We start from the raw sequence: 24,927 nt of genomic DNA, 5'->3' as shown, positions 1-24,927 counted from the left end.
AGTGACTGTGGCTTTTCATTTGTGTGTGTGGTGTGTGTGTGTATCACATACATGGGCATGATATATATATGGGTTTTTTTTTTTTCTTTTTTTGCTCGATGTATTCATTCCCAAATTGAACTATAATGTGATAATGTGCTCTAATTGAGTCTCTTTGTTTAGCACATGGCTGTTGATTTGAGTCCTTTCTCTATTTGAAAAATTGACATTTGAATTTTGTTATTCAGTGTGCAACAGATTTAAATTAAAACACCAAGATTGTGTATTGTAGATTTCCTTCAACAATAATTATGTATAATTATTTTACCAAAATAAACAAGTTAAAGTAGTTTCAGTTATTTTATCTCATTTTACATTTGGAAAAAAATTTCAAACCAGGGGCCGGAGTTTGCTCATGTTTCTCAGTGAGGAAAGATAATTTCTGATTGCCAGTTTCACCAAATTATCGTAAAATTGGTCCTTATAAAGAGTACTGAAAATGTAACAACACTGTAGATCACTTTCCTATGGACAGATGCTCTTTTTTTTTTTTCCTCCTTCCATTATTTTGCTTTCCTTCTTTCTGAAAGAACATCTTTTGTTCTCTTCTTATTTTTATGCATGTATAAACTCAAGTCTTTCTGCTCTCATATACTCTTTCTCTCCATGATCACAATTGTTTCTTCTACTTTATCTATTTTTTTAAAAAAACAAGGTCACATAAATATTTTATCTAGATCTCATCTATCATTTAAGTTTTGTCAGATCCCGTCTGCCCTTGTCTTATGGTGAGAGAAGAGAGAGGAGGGGGGAGTTTCAAGAAGTTTTAGGTGTCAGGCAGAAATCTTAGGGAATACTCTGCAAGGATCAGCAGGCTCGGAATTAGCTGTGTATTGCAAACAGATGGTGTGCCCTTGAGGAAATAGTTTCCTTAAGCAATTGGGTGCTTCCATCTAATTTAGCTTATAGTCCCTGGAATGGGAAAAAAGATCTTATGGAACAAATGGATATGATCTCCTATGATCCATAGCTCCAAACCATAGCTAGAGCTTAGTAATTATTGACTTGTATATCAACATCGTAATTCTTTGAAAGATAGTCTACTATACTGTATTTTCAATTCTTCGAGACATAAATAGCATAAAAGACCTCATGTCTCTGACTCTGGCAGACTCTTATTGTTTAGTACCCAACCTCCTACTAGAGGCCTTCAGTAACCAAGTTGCTAGCATCAGTGCTGCCAGCAATTGGATACTCATATTCCTAATGCCAAGTGTCTGAACATCTAGATTTTGATGTCTGAAAACTTTATGAGCTGGTTACGGTGTATCCCAAGCTTCAGTTTTCATATACACATAGTTTAGTCTCAAAGGACAAGTGTTCCTCTGAAAGGAGTTCAGTAAACACAAGATGCTTGCATCCTTGTGCCCGAGGGAGTCTATGATTCAATGGTTAGAAATATTATAAAAATGCAGACAATATAGAAATGATATTAAAGCCCTTCCATTTTGGCTGGCTTCTCTGTCCTTGCTTGGTTTAATTCAGCTATATTCTTTTAGGAGTCTACAACCAGAATTGAACTGCTTGCTTTGGCATTTTGTTTGTCAAGGAGATGAACATTTTAGATGAGGGAAGGCCAGAACATTAAAGCTTGTGTTAACTACATCTATGGTTCACCAAGTCTCTGAAATTTCTAACAGTGTCAATCATCTCTCTTTTGGCTAGGCTCAGTAATTTTTTCTTTCTTCTGCAAAGGGGTAGGAGTGACATAAAGCTACATACCAAGAGAATTAATTGAGAATAGAATGTGTTTGCTTCTGTGGAGCAGGAAATGGGAAAGGTTGAATATTGGGGAGCGGCTCCCTTTTTTTTGGTAACAGTCTTGTAGTACTGTTTAACACCATGAACTCTACATATATAACTTCGATAAAAATAAAATCTAAATTAAAAAATAGATAATTACATGGCAGTTATAAGTCCATGAATGCTTAGTAAATCTGAAGGGTTAAATTTTCCTGTAGGAAAAACAGATTCTTAGACTGGCTTAATACTCACACAGAGGCCTACAAATCTAGCTGTTTTTTCTAAGAAACACTTAAAATGTCACCAAAAGGTTGAAAATAATAGAATAGAAAAAGGCAAATCAGACAACAACAAATAAGGTAGATAGATATGTTAAGATTAATACCTGACAAAATAAAGTTCAAGCTATAAAGCATTAAAGGGAAGAAGGAGGTGTCTTCTATATTCATAAGAAGTATCATTCCCCCAAGACAGTGTCACTAATCTTTATGCAACTAATAAAATGGCCTCAAAATATATAAAGCCCAAACTGTCAAAAATATAAGAAGAAATTGATAAAGTCAGTTTAGATTTAAGAAAGCAGTATAGGGGCCGAGCCCGTGGCGCACTTGGTAGAGTGCTGCGCTGGGAGCGCGGCGACGCTCCCGCCGCGGGTTCGGATCCTATATAGGACTGACCGGTGCACTCACTGGCTGAGTGCCGGTCATGAAAAAACGACAAAAAAAAAAAAGAAAGCAGTATAATATAATAACTATTATATTTAATATAATGTTATATTAATATAATAACATTAATATAATAGAGAGATTTAATGTATTCCAATTTTGTAATCATGGATAACATTCTTTCAAAATATTTTGGGGGTTTTCTAGGAAATTGGTGACATGGAGGTCCACAAAGAACACCCAAATTATAAATTAGTAATGTATCTACTTGAAAATGTAAGATTATTCTTCTCAATAATGCCTTGGTTAAAGACGAAGTTACAGTTGTAATTACAAAATATCTGGATTTGAACAGGAGCCCTGCATACCAAAATTAGAGTTTTGCTCAAGTAGTACCCAAAGGAAAATTTGAAAGCAAGAAGTTTGAAAATCAAGCTAGAGAAGGAACATCTAAGTAAATACAAAGAAAATAGGAATATAGAAAAAAATTAAGAAAAATAGATTTGAGTAGTAAAATACTAAATTTTTTTTTGTAAACACATTATTAAACTAGACAAATATGTGGTAAATCTAAAAAAAAGAAAAAGGCTGACACAAATAGAAAAATAACAAAGCAGAATGCTGCCTCTCTGATGAACTTTAATGTATTATGTAGCCCAACTTCAGTTTTTTTCTCTCTAAGGTTAGTGCTTTTGAATCCTGTTTGATTAATCTTTCTGGATCCAAGTATCTTAAAAATGTTTTCCTGTGTTTTTCATCTGAAAGATTTCTTGTTTTACCTTTTGCACTGAGGTGTACAGTCCATGTGGAATTAATTTTTTTTTTCTTTTGGTGGCTTGCCAGTACAGAGATTGACCTTGACCTTGTGTTTATCAGCAGTTGAGTTAACTGGCCAGCCCTTAGAATTGATGTTTTATTATGGCTTGAGGTGTATGTATGTATGTATATATGTGTATATATATATATACTTTTTAAAAATAAATATATCCATATTTTGGATATATCCAGTTGATTCAGAACCATTTATTGGTAATACCTTCCTTCCCCCAGTAAACTATAATGTCACCGTTATCATAAATCATGTAGTTGTATATATGAAGGTCTACTTCTGGAGTCTGTTATATTCTATTTGTCTGTCCTTGTGCCATTACCACACTGTCTTAATTATAATGCGTGGGTCTTAATATCTGCTAGTATAGGTCTTCAAAAAGCATTGTTCTTCAAGATTGCTTTGTCTGTTCTTGGGGTGTTGTTTTTCCATATAAATTTTAGAATCAGCTTGTCAGTTCCCACCAAAAAAAACCTGTAGGGATTTTGATTTGATTTGATTGAATCTACAGATCACTTTGCAAAATATTGACATCTTTACAGTATTGAATCTTCCAGTCAGGAACTTGGCATCTTCCTTCATTTATAAATAAAAATTGTAATTTTATCTCCTTGTATTTTCTGTCAATAGTAATGTTTTAGGCTTTCACTGTAGAGTCTTTTGTTAGATTTATTCCTAGTTTTTGATTTTTAAAAAATTTTTCTATTTGTTGTTGCTTTAAGAAAAGCTGATGATATTTTTTTGTAGTGACTTTATATTGAGTGACCTTGCTAAATTTACTAAGTGATTCTAATAGTTGATCTGTAGGTTACTTTTGGATTTTCTATGTACATAATTGTCATCTGCAAATTATTTATTTTAATTTAAAACATTTATTTATTTTATCTTTATTTATTTTTTCTGGTTTATTGCACTCCCTGGGACCTCTAGTACAATGTTGAGGAGGAGTAGTGATAGATATCCTCTTCTTATTTGTGATTTCAAGGGAAAGCTGTCAGTCTTGCATCATTAAATGTAATGCTTGCTTTATGCCTTTTCCTTAATCTGATGGAGTATCTCCAAATTTCTTTTATTCTGCAGTTAACTAAGATATTTTTAAAATTATGAATAGGTGTTGAATTTTATCAGTTTCTTGGGGTTTTTTTGTTTTTGTTTACATCACCTAAACTCTTATTCCTGTATCTATGTATAATATTTTTATATATCATCTCGTTGGAATGACTTTTCTTTCTTCATTAGCCTTCCTCAAGTCTTAGTTTAGCTGTTATTTTTCAGGAAAATCTCTCTTCTCTCTGCTTTCTGTACTTTGCATCAACATTTGTCAGTTGTGTGTTCTCAACATTGTGAACTTGAGGGCAAGGATCTCATTGTAATCACGTCTGTCTTTGTTTTTCCTTCCTACACAGGTTATGTACACCGTTATTTTCTGGGAAAAGGTATTTGGGCCTTGCTTTCTGCTTCTGACATGATTAACTGCACAGCACCATCAGTTCATTTCTTCAACTGTGGTTCCAGGAGGTCTTTTGCTGTTTGCTGACCCAGGTGTTACTCTCCTCTGCCCTGAGTCAAATGCACCTGGGGGTGGTTACCACTTCCTTCTCTTATCATAGTTCTGTTTCATACCTCATTCCCCTAGCCCAGGATGATCTGCCACTTTCATTTACTTTATCAGTAAACCTCAGTGTCTGTGCAACCAAGTCACAACATCTCCTACAACTGTTCTTGCTTTCCAAAGGGAAAGGGGTTGAGTCTTCATTTTATTTTACTTGTGGGAGGTTTCTAGTTATCCTTTTTTTCTTTCTGTGCTTTTAGAATAAATCTAGATTATGTTGATGTAGCTCTTAGTACATTTCTGTTTCTTCATCTGCAAAATAAGGGTTTGGATCAAATATTTATCAAGTTCCTTCCAGCATGAACATTTTATGGTTAATAAGTTATGCTATTAACTTATTTATTAGTTAGGGGTATTACATATAAATGGACACATTGGATGTGTTCCAACACCGTTAATTTGGGTTGAAACTGAAACTATACTTCCTGTAGGTACCTCCCATGCTATTAGAGTGAAGTTCCTGGGCTAGCCCTTTTCAAGCAGTCATATTGCTGAAAAATTCCATATGGGTATCTGTGAATGGATTAAGAGAAGATAATAGCTGCTGTGAATGTTCACTGCTTTACGCATGCAGTTTACATCATGTTTTATGTCAGTGTTGCCTTCCACAACTGTCTAAGGTTAGCTCTGATTCTCTGTCTAGCATCTAGAGCAAGGACTGGCACATAGTAGGAGCTCTAAAGAAATACTTGTTAAATGAATGCATTAATGAATTTTTGAGCATTTTACTATGTGCTGGGTACTGTGCTAAGTATTCTATATATATTACCTCATTTAACTTTCATATTTGAGATTGGTACTATTACAAATTTAGGAAATAAGTTGAGGAAATTTAGGCCCAAATAGTTGTGACTTCCTCAGGATTACTCATTGGCTAACTGGCAAAGATAGGATTTAAACTTAAGTCTTTTAATCTCTGAATTCCATGAGCTTAACTATGATTTTCTTATAATGCCCAGTAATCAAATTAAAATCTAATAAGAAATTGTGTAAAAGCATTTTTAGATTGGGGAAAAATAAGAATTCTGTTACTGTTGCAGCACTTATCAGAAATAGAAATTTCTCCTTTTTTTTCAGGGCTTGGGATAAGGCAGATTGCACACATCTGCTCTCTATATTAATATTACCCCTCAACACATTGAAGTGGAACAAAAACAAGAAGGTCACTTGACCGGACCGTAATTGTAATCATACTGTATAAGCTTTGCTTTCTGCCCTTTTTTACATTAATAGTATGACATTTCCCTGTTCTTAAACATGCTTCTAAAATATTAATTTTATGGCTCTATAGCCTTCCATTTATGATTTTATCATACTTTATCCTGTCATTTTATTGTCATTCATATAGGTTGTTTTTAATTATAAAATACTGTAATGAACATCTGTGTGCTTATATATCTTGGCAAATTATTTTCTAGGAAGAACATAATTTTGTAGTCCACATGTGAGGTGGCTATACTCCATACGGTAAATGTGCTGAGTTGGTATTTTGAAGGGATTATAGGGAAAAGGGATAGAGCATGGAGAGGCATTTTAATTTTTTTTTTATTAGCTTCAAATAGGTATAATACACTCACAGTTTTCAAAGTTCAAAAAGTACAAATGGGTGTGTATTGAAAAGTCTCCTCCTCTCCCTGTCCCTCTACACACTCAGTTCCCTTCCTTCGAAGCTAGTATTACCTATTTCTTTTGTATCCTTCCAGGGAGATACTTTGTATTATATATAAACCAATATGTATATGCATTTTTTCCTTCTCCCTTTCTCTCCTCTCTCTTTCCCTCTTCTCTCCCCCTCCCACTCCCCGATTCTTTTTGCATATGTGCAAGTACTTCTATAGCCTACATTCTTCTGGGTCAGATTGTATGTTCATTTGTAATGTTGAAAATTTCATGTTGCCCTCCATTTTATTCTAGACAATGGATATATTACATCACATGGGCTCAAGGGAGGTATCTGAAGTGGGAATTTTGGACAGTAGAAAGAACATGGAGAGATAGGAAAAGGATTTCAAAAAGGAAAGTAGTGAATCGTTAAAGAATATTGGCTTGCTTGGACATTTTATTGGGGATCCTGGTGGTAGCAGGCACACACATGCTAATGACATGTTCCTTGGATGTTTATTTAAGAAAGGTATATGGGATCTGTCCTTGCTGCCAGGTACTGAACAAGGATCTAGGGATAGCGATGCAGAAAGTGGTAATCCAGTCCCTGACCTGAAGAAGTTCACATTTTAATGGAGGAAAGAGATAAATAAACAATTACAAAATGAGGTGCACTTGAAGATGTGAAACTAATTTGAATTGGTCATAAAATGAAAACATGGATGTGTGACTTGATGTAACTTGTAAAATAATAGAATCTTACTATTGTAAGAATTGTAGAACAGTTTTAGACTGACGTTTCATTGAGCGTGGGAGATCCCTACTTCACCGCTGACTTTTGGTCATTAAACTTCTGCTTAAATGTCTTCAGTGACAGGGAAATCATGACCTTTTGAGGCATCCAGTTCCATTGTAGGAATCATCTGTAGTTGGTAGGAAATGACTTTTTATGAAACAAAATTTGCCATATCCTGGTGTCACGATTTGATTTAGTATTATAGTAAGATAAATGGACTCATTTGCTACGTCTGCGTGGCTGGAGTACCTTTCAGTTCCAACTTTGTTTCTTTGATTCTCTGACTCATACTTACATGGCAGATTTATATTTAAGTGGTACTGATTACTTATTGTATTGGACATTTGGTGGGATTTTGTACCCAGGTCTCCTCTTCTTTTACCCCACCACCATGGATATGGTTAGCAGTAAAAACTGTTGAAACTTTTAAAATCTTTTGTTAAACAGATTCCCCAAATTTGCTAATAAGCAGATCTTTATCCTTTACTTGTGTAATTTATTTTATTTGGAACCTAAATGAAAACCTTTGGATTAGTCGCCCCTTGGGCAACCTAGTCTTAGTGTGCTTTTCTTTGATATCAGTTAACGTTATATTAGCTAATTCCATGTAGCCTAGGAGACTGGAAAATGAAGGTATTGTGGAAAAATAAGTGGTTGGGAATTTAGGAGTGCCCTCGTTCTTCTAAATGAGATGTAGGTTAAATTATAAATGATACTTCTTAAGTTCTTTAAGAGTGGCAGAAGTAAATGGAATTTATCTAGGAAAATGTCTGGAAAAATCAGATTTTTATTTTGAAGCCCTAAATTTGGGGGTAAAACATTATCAAGACTAGGGGAAATTTTTCTTATGCTGTATGGTGCTCTGTATTTTGACAAACTCACTTTGACATTACTGCTGCAAGGTAATCCCAGTGGGGTTCAGTTGAAAAGAACCCCTGAGTGCTTTGAGGAACAAAACCCATGGCAGGTGGCTAGAGGTGTTGGCAGTCAAGGTTTCGCCTTGTCTACAGAGATAAGCAGCATATTAAGAAAAAAAGAAGAGAATCTGTATGGTATGCTTTACCCCAGAGGTGGAGAAGGGAGAAAAGAGAAAAGGCTCCTTGAGAAAGGGTGTGATGGTAAGAATGGAAAAAAGGGGGAAGGCAGATTACTGAGAAGAACTGGGGTAAAAGAATAAGTTGGATGATAAAAGGGGTTAGCATTAGTACCCAAAAGGATTTGTTATAATCTCTAACTTTTGCCGTCACCTTGCCAACAGTGGTGTGGTCTTCTGCTTTTAACTGTAGCTATGTGGACTGAATAAAGGGCATTGTGCATGTTAGGTCCTTTACCTTCCTGTTGATGCATATTCGTAATATTTGGAAATACTCTTACTGTGAAATAAAGTATAATTATGCTGTAGTGGGTAGGGTGAGGGAAACAAGGGTCATCACCAGCAAAGTCAGAGTGGTGAAAAGATTGGAGTTCAGTCTTTGGTGAGAGAAATCTTCATCCTTCTCTTCCATTTTAACTGCCAAGCTGTCTCAGCAAGAAGGAACTCAGGAATCTTTTGAGGGGCCTTTTGTTATCAAGGTACCATTAAGAGTATTAGAAGAATATGCTTTATTTGGTTTTGAATATTTTGGCTTTGCACCAGTAGATAAGCCAAGCAGAGTGTTTCCTGGAGGCAGTTAAAATATGAGATTAGAGCACAGGTGAAAGGCCAGGAAGTATGGAAATGTAGGTCTGAGATGCAGCAAAGGGCTGAAAGCAAACTAAGTTTGGGAAGTGTAGTGTCATATAAACTAATAAAGAAGAGGTGTTCCTGTATCCCATATCCTGTAATATTTTGAAAAGAACATTGAATTAAACAAGAAGGGCATCACCAATGGATTACAAAGAGAGGTTTCAGTAGAGTTCTGGATTGGAGGAAGCTGGGTGATGGAAGGATGGAGAGGGCCAATAACAAGGGTTGAAAAAGGAAGGAATATTGAAGTGAATGCATAAAAAGAGGGAAAAATTGTATAGACACTGTCAATGTAGGTCTGGGAAGACAAGGTTTTTGGTGCTAATTTTTATTTCTTCAACAAGGGTAATAGAAATGTCTGTTCCATATACACAGGCTGTCTACCTCTCCATTTTTCTAGCCAGATATATGGGTTTGTTAATCAACCCTTGGTAGCCCTGACGTTAGGTATAAGTAATAGTGCTTCCATTTGTGACCTCCAGATATCCTGAAATGAAGCAACCATGACAATGCTCGATAGTTGGGACCAAGAACCAGCATCTCAACTTGGATTTATCACCCTGGTACTGTAATACAGTGAAGACATAGCCCCAAGGGTCCTGCTATCTCTTTTTACTGTTATTACTTCATTTGACATGCTAGATATTGGTTTCTGACAGTCCTTCATATCACACCAACATCTGCAAACTTTGAAAATTCTGATTTATTTTGAAATGTTTGGAAATATCACTGCTAGTAATCGTATTTCCTGGCATGGGACTGACAGTTTTTGGTGAACATAGTAGCTTTTCCCTTCAGAGCTGAATCATGGTGAAATCTTTGCGCAGTATTTTAATAAGGATAAAACTGAAGTTCAATTTTAGTTGCATGAGAGTTACCAATACAAGTAATTAAAATGATGATTAAATGAATAATACCTTCTATGCACAGCCAAGTTTGCACTTTGCTTAGGTTGCAACAGCTTATCACGTCTTACCTTTCTGTCTGAAGGCTGGAGTTTTCTTTTGACATTGATTGTAAAGTGTGTCCAGAATTCAGAAATGTTAAAGTGTGAGAAAAAGTGCATCTCTCAAAAACTGTGCCTATTGGTTGAGATTGGGGCCTGGAAGCATAGCTGAACAGTATAGTAGAAAGATACTAAACAGGGAGTTTTGTTCTTATCTTTGCTATCAAGCAGAAAACTAAAACTCTAGGGATCTGAACACGAGACTGTATTATTGGTCCACCTCGGAGTCTTTAAAGTTCATGGTTACTTAGCATAGGGTACCATTACAGAAAATAGCCATATATGTTTCATTCGTGTTCATGGTGATAATATAGTGGGCATTTATATCCACCTGTAACCTAGGTAGAATATTGTTATATTATAAATCATTTTGGTACTCTGAAGTATTTGTTTCTTCATTAATAAAATGACCGAACTAAATTACAACTAGATGATCTCCAAAGTTTTATGTGGTTCTGTCAATCTAAGATTCTACAGTGGAATTTTAGGCATTACTTTTGGTAAGAGTGTTTCCGTAGTGCCCTACCATTAGAAACTGTGTTTGGAACATTGTCATTTATCATATGTGATAATTGTTTTTATATAATAATTTCTATCTGCTTCAAAATGTGTTAATGAGAGTATCTCATTTAAGGATCTCAACGAGGTGATGAAATAGGTCTGGAAAGTGTTATGTCCATTTTGTTAATGAAATGAAATCATTGTGGTTAGCATCTTGAATAGTTATTTAAATTTGATGATCTTACTTGGGATGCTAGCCACTGAGAATGAACTCCTTCCACTGAGGGAAACAAACCCAGTCAGGATAGCTTTCTCACCTTCATCTATCTAGGTAATTGTAAATATTCTCCAGATTTGACTTGAATGCCCTGTGAAACTTTTCTTGATATCTGCTACCTCAGCAGAGTTGAAACACTTTGATTATTCTCCACAAGACTCTAGATTTTGATGATCTGTTTAATGCCTTATTCAACCTAGTGAACTACTTAGGTGCAAATACCTTGCCTTACTCATCCCTACACTCCATAGTCCATATAGTACCTGACGTATAGAGATGCTCAATGAATAATTACAGAATTAAAGATTCAAGTTGATGGGCTGGTGTTGTGGAGTGGGAAGTGGAACTTAGGGTCTGGGGTGATAGGAAGATGTCATCGTGTATCTTTTTTAGATATAAATTTTGCCCTGTGCATGTATTTAAAAATTAAAACAAAGAACAAATCTAGTTTAATAAAGGTGGGGGGGGGGGTGCGGACAGCCAGGGGCGAGATCTATCTTTTAATAAAATAAGTTTGAATTTTAAAGATGAGGGAATTAAAGCTCATGTTCTGTTAATGGGAATTAAAAAATTTGTTTGTTTTTCCATAAACTATTTTACCATATCATATAACAGCAGTCTTGTAGTCAATCAAGACACTGATTTAGAATGGTGAGATAGAATTTTTAAATTCCCTCAAGAGAGAAATCCTTGCCAGGTTAAGTTTTGTGTTTTGTGATGTTTTTATCTGTCTAATAACCTGTTCTTATTGAAAGAGTTAAGAGAAGCCCTTTAGCACCGACTTCCAAGTTTGCTGTAATGTAATGACCCCTTTGAAAGGAAAACTACAGGGTGTACATTCCATGATGTTACTTGCGTTGTGTAGACATGAAACTAGATACAAAACCCTTGTGTTTGGGCCGAGCCCGTGGCGCACTTGGTAGAGTGCTGCGCTGGGAGCGCGGCGACGCTCCCGCCGCGGGTTCGGATCCTATATAGGACTGACTCACTGGCTGAGTGCCGGTCACGAAAAAATGACAAAAAAAAAAAAAAAAAAAAAAACCCTTGTGTTTTTGGGTCATTTACCACTATAAACCAAATCTGCAAATGAAATACAAAGACAACTACAAAAAACCAAAATTCAATGCAATTAACCTGTGTGATAGATGATATTTAGCTTTCACAGAAGAAAAATAAAATAGCCTTAGGTCTGATTCCATTTTAAATCTGTTTCTGTATTTCAACTTCAGTGATAATAAAAGCTATGAGTGCCTATTCTTACCACTAATGTTGTGCAAGATGGTATTAATGACCTCAACGCTTTGTTGGTAGGTTCAGGATAATGAGGCCTCATACCTAACCAAAACTTGCCGGCAAGCATTCCTCAAATATCAGTTTTAATGAGATGTCAGCTGTTTTGTTCACTGGAAGATAAGGTTAACATTATGATATTATTGAAATCCTCATTAAATGGTTTTCTAAACCAATTATTGCTAAAAGTGAGAATGGAAAAACATGATTACATACTTACAATCACATTTACTGCTAATGAACTTTTGCAAATTGTAGTACAAAGATAGGACCCATATAAGACTTGCATGTGATAAAGTGCATATATGGTATTGGCTGTTATTGGCTTTTGAATATACCAGGCTTATTGCTTTTTGCCCTGATAATTCAGGTTCCCTATATTTTTTACTCTTTCTATTACAATTATTATGAAACCTTTGTTCTGCATATAGTGAGCCATGGGGACATTTGGCCTGAAAGAGATCTTTACACACTTGAAGAAGCAGCAGTGAAAGCCTAGTGACAGTGCATGTTTAGACAGTGGTTAATCATGATCCAGAATGTCTATCATTGCTTTTAGATTATTGTTGAAACAAAAATATTTTTTAGTAAAAAATTGTACACAACTCTTAGATTCCCTTTCCTTTCTTGTTATATCTGTTTGGGAAACATTGTTATAGGAAATATTTTTCTGATCACTAGCTAGGAGGTCCAGGATTCAAAGATGTGAAAAAACAAAATAAACTTGACCATTCTTAAAGTTATGAGAGACACTTTAACAACGAACTATAAATAAATAGATTGATCTGTGCTATTCTAAAGGTATGCAAAGAGGACTATGGGAACATACTGAAAGGAGATACCAGCTATCTTAAGCGTAGGGGAGAGGTTTAGAGCACCCCATGGAAAACACCTTGTTTGAATAGGGTCTTAATGGATGAGAGGGAGTTGATAGGATGGATTTAAACTAGGCAGAGAGATGTATAAACTAGGCAGAGAGATAATAAGTGTTAAGACCAAGGTCGTGAAGAACATAGTTATCATAATGGTGAGAAGTATGTGGCCTTACTAGGCATTTGTAATGTGAGATGTAAATTGGAACCCAAAAGTAAGTCTTAACTGTTAGACCGAGTGTTTAGCCCTTATCTCATATGCACAGGGGGGCCCCCATGGTCTTAGAAACGGGAGAGTACTCATGGCAGTATTTTTTATATATAGCAGTTACCACATTGTATTGTAATGTTCTCCCTCACTAGTCATTGGAGCTCTTCCAGGACCATGGTCATTAATCTTTGTATACTAAGCTTTTGGTAGAGCAACTAAAGGTAATACATAGAAAACATGGGTTGAATGACTAATCATGAGTAAAGATGATTCAGGAAAGAATGATGACAATCTCCTATGGTGGTACTTTTAATCTTTTAGGGGTCACAGACCCTGGGTGGGTTCTGTTTAAAGCTATAGACTTTCTCCTTGAAAATGCAAATGCATACAAGTTTTGGCCTGTAGTTCCATGGGATTCATGTACCCATTAAAGCCAGTTCATGAATTTCTGGTTCAGAATCCCTCCTTAGGAAATTATACTCAGGGAAACCTATAATCACCACCAAATATCATCATGAATAACTACTGTGTCTTTTAACAGCCTTTATTATTGTGTCTCTTTCTTATACTTTTCTTGTGTTCCCTTCATCCTTGGGAAGAATTAAGTGAAATAGCTAAACAATGAAGAAAGAAAACATTTTTCATAATGATCAAGGTCAAACTTTGCTGGTCTGTAAAGACAATAGATAAGTGTACTAATTAAGCCAGCAATGAAGAAGCTTGAGGAGAACCTGACATTACTGAATTTGAGTTCAGCAAGTGAGTTCAGGTCCCCAGGACCACCCTCCGGCTTGATGATTTGCTGGGAGGACTCACAGGACTCAGAAAAGCTGTTATAGTCATGGTTATGGTTTATTACAGTGAAAAGATACAGATTAAAGTCAGCAAAAGGAAAAGAAACCTGGTGTGAAGTCCAGGAGAAACCAGGTGCAAGTTTCTAGTTGCCCTCTCCCAGTGGAGCAGCACAGATGGCCTTAAGTCTCTCAACAAAGATGTGTGACAGCATGTGAGAAGTGTTGCCAACTGAGGAAGCTCACCTTGAACTTTGGTGTCCAGGGTTTTTATTGGAGGTCAGTCACAAAGGCTTGCAGCACCTGCATGACTGACCTCAGCTCCTCAGACTCCACCCCCCCACAGCAAATATAGGTAGGTGTTCACTATATATCACACTGTTAACATAAACTACTATCTGATCAAAATGGTACCTTGTGGCCCAAGGCCTCAGGCATACAGAAACATTCTTATCAGGGAAAATATTCCAGAGGCTCAGAGCTCATCTTCTAGCCAAGGCTAGTCCTCAAGACAGAACTTTCTTGGGAATGTGCAGGGTTTGAGCAACTCAGGCCTGCTGAGTTAACCCTTTCCTAGACAGCGAGTTAGCTTTCTTGTGGCATGCCTGTCTGCCTAGCCACTCCTTTTCTAGATACAGTAGACCTCCCTGGTCTCATCATAGGTGGCCATTCCATATACCCAGACTTTTCCTTTTCCCTTGCCAACAAGTAATTGGAAAGTTTGATTGGACTTTAGGGCATGTCTGTGCTTTGCGACTTCATGAGACCACATGAAATGTAAGTGCCCATTATGTCATTCATTCAACAAGAATTTTTTCAGTGCTTCTACGTATCAGGCATAGGTTAGGTAGCAGATTTATAGAAATGATTAAAACATCTCTGGCCTCAAGGAGGTTACAGTTCTGTAGGGGAGTGGAAACAAAAATCTGGTAAGCAGTGTGTGATTTGGGAGCACTTAACATCATTGGAGAGCATGGTTGAAGGTGTGTGTATGGAAAGTTGTTGGTAATAATTAGATTTCCCTAAAGAGGTCACTCCTGAAGTTGAGCCATATAGATCAAGAAGATACAAATGGACATGGAGCTAGTGTTTCTACAGTCTTTTCTGTAGCTAGGTTGCCCATGTGGTTGGGTCATATATGTATTGTTACTGGTATAGTCTGCTTGGCTTCACTGAGAAAGAACCCCAATACTAGCTAGAAGATATATGTCTTTCTCAGGGTTTGCACCAGGGGGAACAGAGAGTGTCTGGCTCAGTACAAACCTGTTTCCATTACTACATTGCCATAAATCCACCAACATGGCATTTCTTAGGTGCAGTGAGTTGGTGGTAGTGTTTTCACAGGTTGCTCCCGAACAGGAGAATATGTGAAAAATGCATAGTTTGGGGCTGATAAAAACAAGTATAACCATTAAAAATTTAAATGCATTTTGTTTCAAATGGGAGGGCAAATGCTTGCCTTACCTCTATGAAATTGTAACAAAAATTTTTCTGTACTGGGAAGCAAAAAATGTATTAGGAAAAACCCTAGGTCCAATTTTCACTATATTTCCTTGGGTCTATATACCGAATTTGGAACTTCTAAGAGCACCAGTTTTGTTTTTTGAACAGTGCATAGAAATTGTGTGATCATAGGATCAACAGTGTATTATTAGAGTGAATGTTGGATAGTTGCAAACTGTTAACCTTGAGATTTTTTTCTAATAGAATCTTGTTTTCTTTTTCCAGCATTACAGTGTTTCTGCCACCTCTGTACAAAAGACAATTTTACTTGTGTGACAGATGGCCTTTGCTTTGTCTCTGTCACAGAGACCACAGACAAAGTTATACACAATAGCATGTGTATAGCTGAAATTGACTTAATTCCTCGAGACAGGCCATTCGTATGTGCACCCTCTTCAAAAACTGGGTCTGTTACTACAACGTATTGCTGCAATCAGGACCATTGCAATAAAATAGAACTCCCAACTACTGGTAAGTTGTTGTGTAAGATTTTTTTCTGGATTCTTCAGGAAAAGCTTTTTGACTCTGACTCCAATTTTAGTACTGGAAGGGATTGTAGAAATCATGTAGCCCAACTTGTTCAGTTTAGAGACAAGAAGTGACTTGTCCATAGTTGGAGAGTTATAAGAGTAGCCAGATCCTGACTCCTGGATATGAGTGGTTTGAGAAGGTGGTTCCAGGATAGACTTTCTTTGAGGTCTGTTATGCCTAAAAGTGTAGCCTCATAAAAGTGAATTCTTTTTTTTTTTTTTTTTTTTTGTCCTTTTTTCGTGACCACGCTCAGTCAGTGAGTGAACCGGCCATCCCTATATAGGATCCGAACCCACGGCGGGAGCACTGCTGTGCTCCCAGCGCCGCAGTCTCCGAGTGAGCCACGGGCTCAGCCCATAAAAGTGAATTCTGACAAAAGACCACAGCAGCAGTATGTCCTCAGGGTGTACCCATTTTGTTCTCAGAGTGACTTTCTTCTTCCTTGTATAATGTTCCTCCTACCTTTTAAAGCAACCAAGAGCCCTTTAATGGGTGGGGATTGAGAGCAGCACTAAACAGGTTAGATGTTTTCATTTTGTAATTTCATCTTGTTTTATGATCTTTACGTATGAATTAATTACACATGATTTTGAGATTTTTGGTCCTTCACTCATAGTTGACATTTTACAATGTCCTGACAGAGCCAGCAGTTAGGCTTCATAAACTCTTAAGATTAATTTTAAGGTTATGGTTTAAGATGGAAGTCTGAGCACACATACGAGTATTTAACTCTTTTACCACTTTCCCCATATTCCAAATTACTACTATAATAATCAAAGGAATATAAAAATGAGAGAAACCAATGTTAATACTAGTAGAATTAATGGAAGAATGCTACTTACATGCCAACACTTGTGAGGAATTTCTCCAATTTGTAGTATACATGACACTAGACTAGTGAAGAATTGAGTAACCATACAAGAAAGAAGTGAAAGGACCTCTGGCAAAATCCCACCAATACCTTAAGAAAGAGGGCTGGGGATGAAGTTAGGCTACAAGGCAGACTCTCAGTTTTCTTTTAGGAAGTACATGGTTTAGTGCTCAGAGGAACAGACCACTGTGCTCACTTTCCGCTCAGATTTGGTCCAGGCCTCATGCTCATTAAAGTAGGAAGCACTAGTGTAGCTCAGAGGAAAAAGGCCAGACCTACCAGTTACAGACAGGAGGCAGCCTTCCACCTAGTCTTAGCATGACGGGGAAGCTCCCCTTGGTAAGGCTCTGTCAGACTGTAATTTCTTTGTGACTTTTATGTAGGCATCTGCTGTTCTAATATGGCAAAGAAAATGATAACCCCAGAATATCCCATATCCGTTGTTTGAGCTTGAAATATCTGAATAGAGATTTATAAAACCTTAAATAAGTCACCTCATTTCTAATAGTAAACATGCATAAACTCCTCATTTTCAACTCCAGGATAAGCAAACAGCAAAAAATTGCCAAGTGAAAAGATTAAGTGCTTCAAAAGAAGTAGACTGAACTAGATAAATTAGAGTAGATGTCATCCTATGCAGTAGGTTTACCATGTGATAGTGTAGAACTTTCAGTCTAAGGTCTATTTTCAGTTGTTCATTATGAAGTGAGAACCTTTCACACAGTTGTTAAAGATTCAGATGAAAAGCTTCAATTGATGAATGTTTTTAAAAATGCAGTATTGAGAGTGAACAGCAGACTGGATACTGTAATTTTATAGTCAAGCTTTATACAAGCTTAAGGCACAAGCTTAAGAAATTGTGTTATAATTCAGAGAAAATGATAATTGTTGAGCAAATTTGGAGATACAAAAGACAGATCCAGATGATCCAATAAACTTATCATTAAAATTCTAGAAAAAGGCATGAGAGCAGACAGAAGAGAGAAGACTATCTGGTAAAATTAATGAAAAAAATACCCAAAGACATGTAATTAGAAAAATGTCAGATTCAAGAATAAAAAAATCATATAAGCATTGAGGACACTTAAAGCATTTGTTGCCTATAAAAGGAAAATAAATGTTCAGATTTTCTACTTTTTTAATTATCAGAGAGCATTGGAACATTACTTATTGATTGTCACCCAAAATCCTTGAAATAAGCCAAGATTTTTCACATACAAAGGCAACAGCCATCTTTAGTAATTAAGTATTTAGTGAACAGGACCTATGTATTTATTCCTGAAGAAATTATTAGAAATAGTGTTCTATATGATAAGAAATCAGTCCAAATGAACATCTCAAGAATGGGAAAGATGCGATATGAAAAAAATGGTGATGAGCAGTGAACTCATAAGGCTCAAGATGAATGTCAAAATAATTAATATGGTTCTGAAACAACACAAAGTATTAATTATTAAAAGAGATTATAAGAAAATAAATATTCTGGAATTAAAAGTCCAGGTGGTTAAAACAGACTAGAAAGTAAATATGTAAACTCTATTAAAAAAAAAAAAGAATATATTTTGCCTGAAAAAAATCGGTGGAGATATATATGCTAAACTGTCAGTTGTTTTGGAGGGGCAAGGCTATAGTTATTTTTTATGTTTAGTTTTCACTTTTTGCCTACCTGTATTTATACATTTTTTTTTCCTGCTATGAGTATGTACTGGCCTTGGAATAAGAAGCCTAAAGTACTTTCCAGATTACTGGTTCCTTTATTAGTGACTTGAGGTAATAAGTGGGGAGGTGCTAGGATATTGGTGGTGGCTGGCCTTGTGATTAGATGATGGCTGGAGTACTCAAGACGAGTAAGTGGGTGCTGACAGAGCTGATGACCATAAAAGGACTGACCTATCCATTTGTTCTGAGTTAGAGCCTTGTGAGCTTCTGTGTGAGGCTCTTTGAATAAGTAGTGGCAAGGGCCAACTGCAGGAATTGTGGAAGACTAGGATAATGTGGGTGTCACCTACAGTGTTTGTTGTTGTTTATTTCACTTGAGGCCCTTTTTCAGTAAAGCCATCACCTGGCCTTGGTCCCGTTGAACTGGCAGCTGTCATTGCTGGACCAGTCTGCTTCGTCTGCATCTCACTCATGCTGATGGTCTATATCTGCCATAATCGCACTGTCATTCACCATCGAGTGCCAAATGAAGAGGATCCTTCGTTAGATCGCCCTTTTATTTCAGAGGGTACTACGTTAAAAGATTTAATTTATGATATGACAACATCGGGTTCTGGATCAGGTAATGTAATTGTTTCTCCTTTTTCCTAAGAAGTCTTTTAAAAATTAACTTTGGTGTTTATTTTATTAGTTGGCTTAGTTTGTTAAAACTTGTGATAGTATGAACAGTATTCCAGGTCTGAACCTAATAAAGGTCTTTAAGCTTGGTCTATATTAGACTGTCGTTAGTTTAGTACAGACAGATTGGAACTTACTGTTGCAATAAGTCAGCAGGGCAGCTCCACAGTTTATAAATTTCAACGCATTCTCACCTATGTGATCTCATTTGCTTCTCCTGACTGAGGTAGAAAGGTTAAGGACAATTCTCATATAGATGAGGTTGAAGTTCAAAGATGTTCAGATGAACTGCAGGTGCCCATTCTATTCAGAATTGTTTAGCAGCTTTATTTTTATATTTTAAAGCAGGCATGTCAGAAATGTATTTGGACTTGTGAAGGTTATTTGCTTTCTTAACATTATGTGAAATTGCTGTCTTTAGCTCAGACCTGGTTTGTTATTAAACTAATAAAATCTTATTTTCTCACTTCAGAAAAAAATTCTAACTACCTTGTTGTTTAATATGTTTAATACATCTATGTGGAATTATGGCCCCTTTTCTCAATTCTGCTTGTTGATTTCTGTGGGACAGAAATAGACTGGCTAATTGTCAGAATCATCCCAAGCTGGATTTTGGCATAGAAATGCTTCATGTTTAAACTGAAGGGGAATTATCTTTTATTTTTTCTTGCATGTGGTTTGAAAGGATACTGAGAGAGGAACATCCCTATCCCTTACAATTTTGGAATTTCATACTTGGCTAGTAATCAATAGATCTAGATTCCAGTGCAAACTTTGTCATTGATTAGCTCTGTGACCTTGGTTAAAAACCATTTTACCTCTTTATGCTTTTGTTTCCTTATCAGAAACATGGGACAGATATTATTGATAATAATACTTAATGTGGTTTGTTAGGACTTTTAAATGAGATAATGCTGTTCTTTGAAAAGTATAAGTCAGCTTTAAGGGGAAAATTCCTGGATAAAGTGAAGATTTGAAAACATATATAATGATAATTTTACTAATTTTATAATCAAGTGATATTAAAGGAACATTAAAGCAGAAGTAGTAAAATCACATCTAATGATACAGAAAGTTCATGTAATGACAAATGTCTCTTTATTTTAAGGAAATGAATATATACTGGTATGTATGCATATCTGTTCATTCATTTAAGTATGAGGAAACTGATTTCATGAACAGAAGTCTTTTTCTATAGAATCTGGCCATATATATTCAATAAGTGAGCTCTGTCCATGACTACTGGGACACATAAGGCTTGCCCCAGAGCCCAGGTCTCTTAAGGCAACCTTAGGGACTCTTGAGACTTGTGGGAGGGAAGCAATGAGAGTTTGGACTGAGGAGCACCCTTAGTACTGAAGATGTGACAGTCTTTGGGCAGGAGTGGTGGGGAGAGGTTATTTTAGGGCTTTTCTGGGGTTTCGCATTGATTTTGAGTTAGTTCAAATGGTTTCCAAAGAAGATTTTACTCATTCTAGAAGTTATCCTGGTACAAAACAGTGATGAGCAAGGACCAAAGTCACAGAAAATCAGGGTGGCAACAGATCATTTGGAATTAATCTCTTGGACTATTCTCTTCTTGCCACACTTATACCTGGGGAAATAAAAGCAGCTTGTGCTGCATGGCACAGTGGCATATATTAGACCTCAAGAGGAACAAGCCCACCTAAAGGATTAAAAGGAATTGCTGGGTGGATGGCAGTTGATTTCTGAATAAGAATATATTTGTTTACCTTTTAAGATGTAGACATGAAATAAGGAATGGAATTATTCTTTTTCCATTTTATATATATTTCTAGATCCATCAGGGACCATAGCTCTCTGTTTTCTGAAAGCTTCTCTTCCTCCTTTTATGCCTTACCATGCAAAAATTTGTCTACACTGTTTGTTTGCTACCTCTGCAGCAGTTAGCTATATCTCATGCTTGAGTTATTTCATCTTTAAAATGAAAGTGGTGAACCCTGCTTTGTGCATGTCGCTGAATTGTTGTGAAGTTCAAAAGAGACAAGATGTTTGTATGAAAGCACTTGGTAAGTTGTAAAGTTATGTCCAAATGACAGGGGTTACTCTTATAGAGAAAACATTTGGAAGAAAAGTCTGACATACAGTATCAGTTTGCTGCATTATACAATAAAGCTTAATTTAAGGCTTCTTTTCCCTGTCATAGTTCATTGTGTGCTGAATTCCCTCTGAACTTATCCAGGCATCTTCTGTTGAATGATAGCAGAAAATGCCATCTGTTTCCCTTCTATTCATTATAAAGCCTTAATGCCACCTTATGCAATGGGCTCGTGCCTGTGAATAAGTTAAATGTCTATCCATAATACCCTTTTTATTGCTTTTACTCATTGGGGAAAAGTTAAAACTGAGCATTTTATGTTTTAAATTCCCATGTTTATTATTCAGTTCCATGACCGTAATTGAGGAAAGGCCCTATCTCTACCTCTTAAAGACTATTTTTAACTTGGAAACTTCAGGGAAGACAAGGAAGAGCTGGGTTCTGGAAGCTGTAACCTTGAAGATAATCTGATTTTTGTTGTATTAATTTGAATCACAGGTTGTACATGTGTTCATATTTAAGACACATGGTAATTAGATTGTAAAGTGTGTGTGAGTGTATGCATGTGCGTATGTGCCAGTTTTTGAAAGGGTTAGTCTCTTAGGCCAATGTTCATGTCTTTTACATGCTTATGATCTCTTGTAATATGCATGTTGTTCAAGTCAGATATTCATTGTTCACTGCATGTGAAGCATCTGGGATCCTATTTCCCTATTGAAGTTTTTTCTCATGTAATAAAAAAGTAAAGCTTTAAGTAAGCAGTTTTTTCTCTCCTTTCTTAAAAGCAGAGAATATAGAGATCTGAATTAGGCCTGTTTATTTTTGTCTTTAGAAGAAAATTGTTACTTTTCAAAACTGCTCAAGTATTCATGTGGGTTATGGTAACCCATTTATAGATGATCTGATGAATTTAGATTTGGTTTTTAATGTTAGTTCTGCATCTAAAATTCAGTGGTGAAGAGGAAGACAAAAACTTCCCTTGTCCTGTTAGCCTTTCTTGACCATCCCTTTTACGTGAGTCCTGAACCTGTCAGTCATTTTCAGACTTCCTATTTGTGATTCCTTTTTCTTCTTTCTTACTTGCCTTCTAGATTAATCTCTAGAAATTAACTCTAAAGTATACTTTAAGTACATGGTGTGGCACTATATAAGGCTTTAAAAAATTTAATAACTTAGTATCTATACTAAACAACATAGTTAGGAATTGATTATTCTTAGTACAAAAGAGCTCCTTGATTTAAACAAGGATTTTTCACAGACCTATTTTTAGCTAGTAGTCTCCTTATAAACATAAAAACAATAGTTTATAATTGGACTGCTAACTATTTTGTAGGAGGTAGGGAGGGTAGAGCAAGGGTAAGAAAGGACCCATTTGAGAAACTTAAAGATGAGAAGAGCTTCCAGTTGCTTTAAAGACTTAACATTTGGATTTATAAGCATTTTACATTAGGGAACCAAAGAGAGCAGATAATTTTCTTTACCATCATTGGGTTAATTAGATCTAGCAAGCAACTTTGAATATAGATGATAAATAACACATTTATGTGTACATAAATTGTGTAAATAAAATACTAGTGTAGAACATGATATACACTGGTATTTTATTTTTGTCAGTATAATTTAAAATAATTCCTTAGTGGATGGGGGATATAATAAGTGATTATTCCAAATATAGTGTGACTTAAATGTAGGTAGTTAGTACATCCTTTTAAATGAAATAAGACAATATTTAAAAATATTTATTTTAGAGTAAGACGAGTTCAATTAGTGAAAAACATAAATGCCCCATTATTAAGGTAAATTCCTCGGCATTGTTCTTTAAGATAATAGTGTTGCTTAGGTAGCCAGTTCCCAGCAAGTAAGTTGCATGCCTTGAAATGGTTTCTGTGATAATTTTTACTGATTTATTAAAAATTATGCCAGAATTTACTTCTATGTTTCATGTGTTATCTTTTTCTCCTCCTATTAGTAAGACTGTTACCAGATTCATCTTTCTAAAATAGTATTTTTAAATTACCCTCCCCTGCCACCATTCATGGCTTTTTCTCCCCCACCCCCACCCCAGTAGTGGTTCCTCTTTTACCTATAGCTCTCATTGGTCATCTTCATCTTGAGCCTGGCAAGCCTGGCATTCAGTACTGTTCATTTTCTGGTGACAGCTTACCTTCTATTTCACTGCCTTGCCACATACGAGGGTACTTCAAAAAGTTCGTGGAAACTAACAGAATTAAAAGATGACACAAATATTTCCACGAACTTTCTGAAATGCTCTTGTATGTCCTCTCTGATTATCCAAGCTGATTCCTTAAAAATGTATCATGCATTTCCTCCTTCTGCCTTTGCTTTGCATGTTCTTTCTACCTAACCATCTTATTTCCTTTTCTCTTAGCCTTTTGTCCTATCCCTTCTGTAAAGCACAGTCGAAATTCAACTTAATTTACAAAGCCTACCTTGACCCTCTAGGCAGGAGTTTCTTAATTCTTTTATTGTATTTATTGTCTTATTTTTCTTTATTCATTAATTATTATTATTATTATTATTATTATTATTATTTGCGAATGTAGTCTGTATCTCCCCAGTGAGGTTGTAAATTCCTTAAAGGTAGAGCTTACAGAGAAATACTTTTCTGGGTTACTCTTTAGTGCCTGTCATGGTATTTGAAACACATAATGTTGAGTGTGTCGAATACTATTTATTTTTATCTTTAGGTTTACCATTGCTTGTTCAGAGAACAATTGCAAGAACTATTGTGTTACAAGAAAGCATTGGCAAAGGTCGGTTTGGAGAAGTTTGGCGAGGAAAGTGGAGGGGAGAAGAAGTTGCTGTTAAGATATTCTCTTCTAGAGAAGAACGTTCATGGTTCCGTGAGGCAGAGATTTATCAAACCGTAATGTTACGACATGAAAACATCTTGGGATTTATAGCAGCAGACAATAAAGGTCAGTAACATTTGCTTTTCCTTATATTGAGTATCACAAAATACATTTAAGCTTTTTTACAGATAATGGCTACTATAAACATTGTCAAATTTGATGAGAAATAGATGTTTTTTTGTTGTCATATAGATTAGATCCACTACGTCAAATACAATATTAGAAACTTTTAGAAACAGGGACTTCTTGGGCCGAGCCCGTGGCGCACTCGGGAGAGTGCGGCGCTGGGAGCACAGCGACGCTCCCGCCGCGGGTTCGGATCCTATGTAGGAATGGCCGGTGCACTCGCTGGCTGAGTGCCGGTCACGAAAAAGACAAAAAAAAAAAAAAAAAGAAAGAAACAGGGACTTCTTAAAAGATTTTCTTAACTCTTGACAACAGGTTTCTAAATATCTAATTGTTTTATAAAATGTAATAGAGCTATTAAAAAAAAGCCATGTACATTTGTTATTTTAGTACTTGGGCCGTTAATTATTGAGTATAGTTATAATAAAGGAAAAAATTTATAAACTCTGGTTGCTCAAAATTTTGAGGTTACCACTTAGTTTTCTGTTTCCTTTAATCTTTTCCTGACCAGTAGGGCATTTCAATATAGACTAATGACCTTCTTTATGGGGGGAATAAAAATAATTTCTTAGTGTACTCTATGTTCCAAGTTGCCAGGGGCTAAATAGATTAACCTTTTAAGTAAACTCAGTTAAATAGAGAAATGGTTTTTCCACAACCACCTTGC

General features: G+C 36.0%; 1 protein-coding gene across 3 annotated transcripts in view; it reads left to right on the top strand.

Annotated features, from left to right (window-relative positions):
* The window catches only part of TGFBR1 (transforming growth factor beta receptor 1), a 55,057-nt gene that overhangs the window by 14,383 nt on the left and 15,747 nt on the right, over positions 1–24,927 (top strand). Inside the window, exons 2-4 of one of the 3 annotated variants that reach the window (XM_063081577.1) lie at positions 15,689–15,934; positions 18,916–19,146; positions 23,970–24,200. In XM_063081577.1, coding sequence (XP_062937647.1) covers positions 15,689–15,934; positions 18,916–19,146; positions 23,970–24,200 — 708 coding nt within the window. Of the gene's footprint in view, positions 1–15,688; positions 15,935–18,903; positions 19,147–23,969; positions 24,201–24,927 lie in introns of all 3 variants that reach the window. The other 2 variants (XM_063081576.1, XM_063081578.1) reach the window with 2 other exon arrangements.

The sequence above is a fragment of the Cynocephalus volans genome, chromosome 17, assembly GCF_027409185.1.
Source record: "Cynocephalus volans isolate mCynVol1 chromosome 17, mCynVol1.pri, whole genome shotgun sequence".
In the NCBI taxonomy this organism is placed as follows: Eukaryota; Metazoa; Chordata; class Mammalia; order Dermoptera; family Cynocephalidae; genus Cynocephalus; species Cynocephalus volans.
Note: the sequence above shows the minus strand (reverse complement) of the source record. Positions and strands in the feature narration are given on the sequence as shown.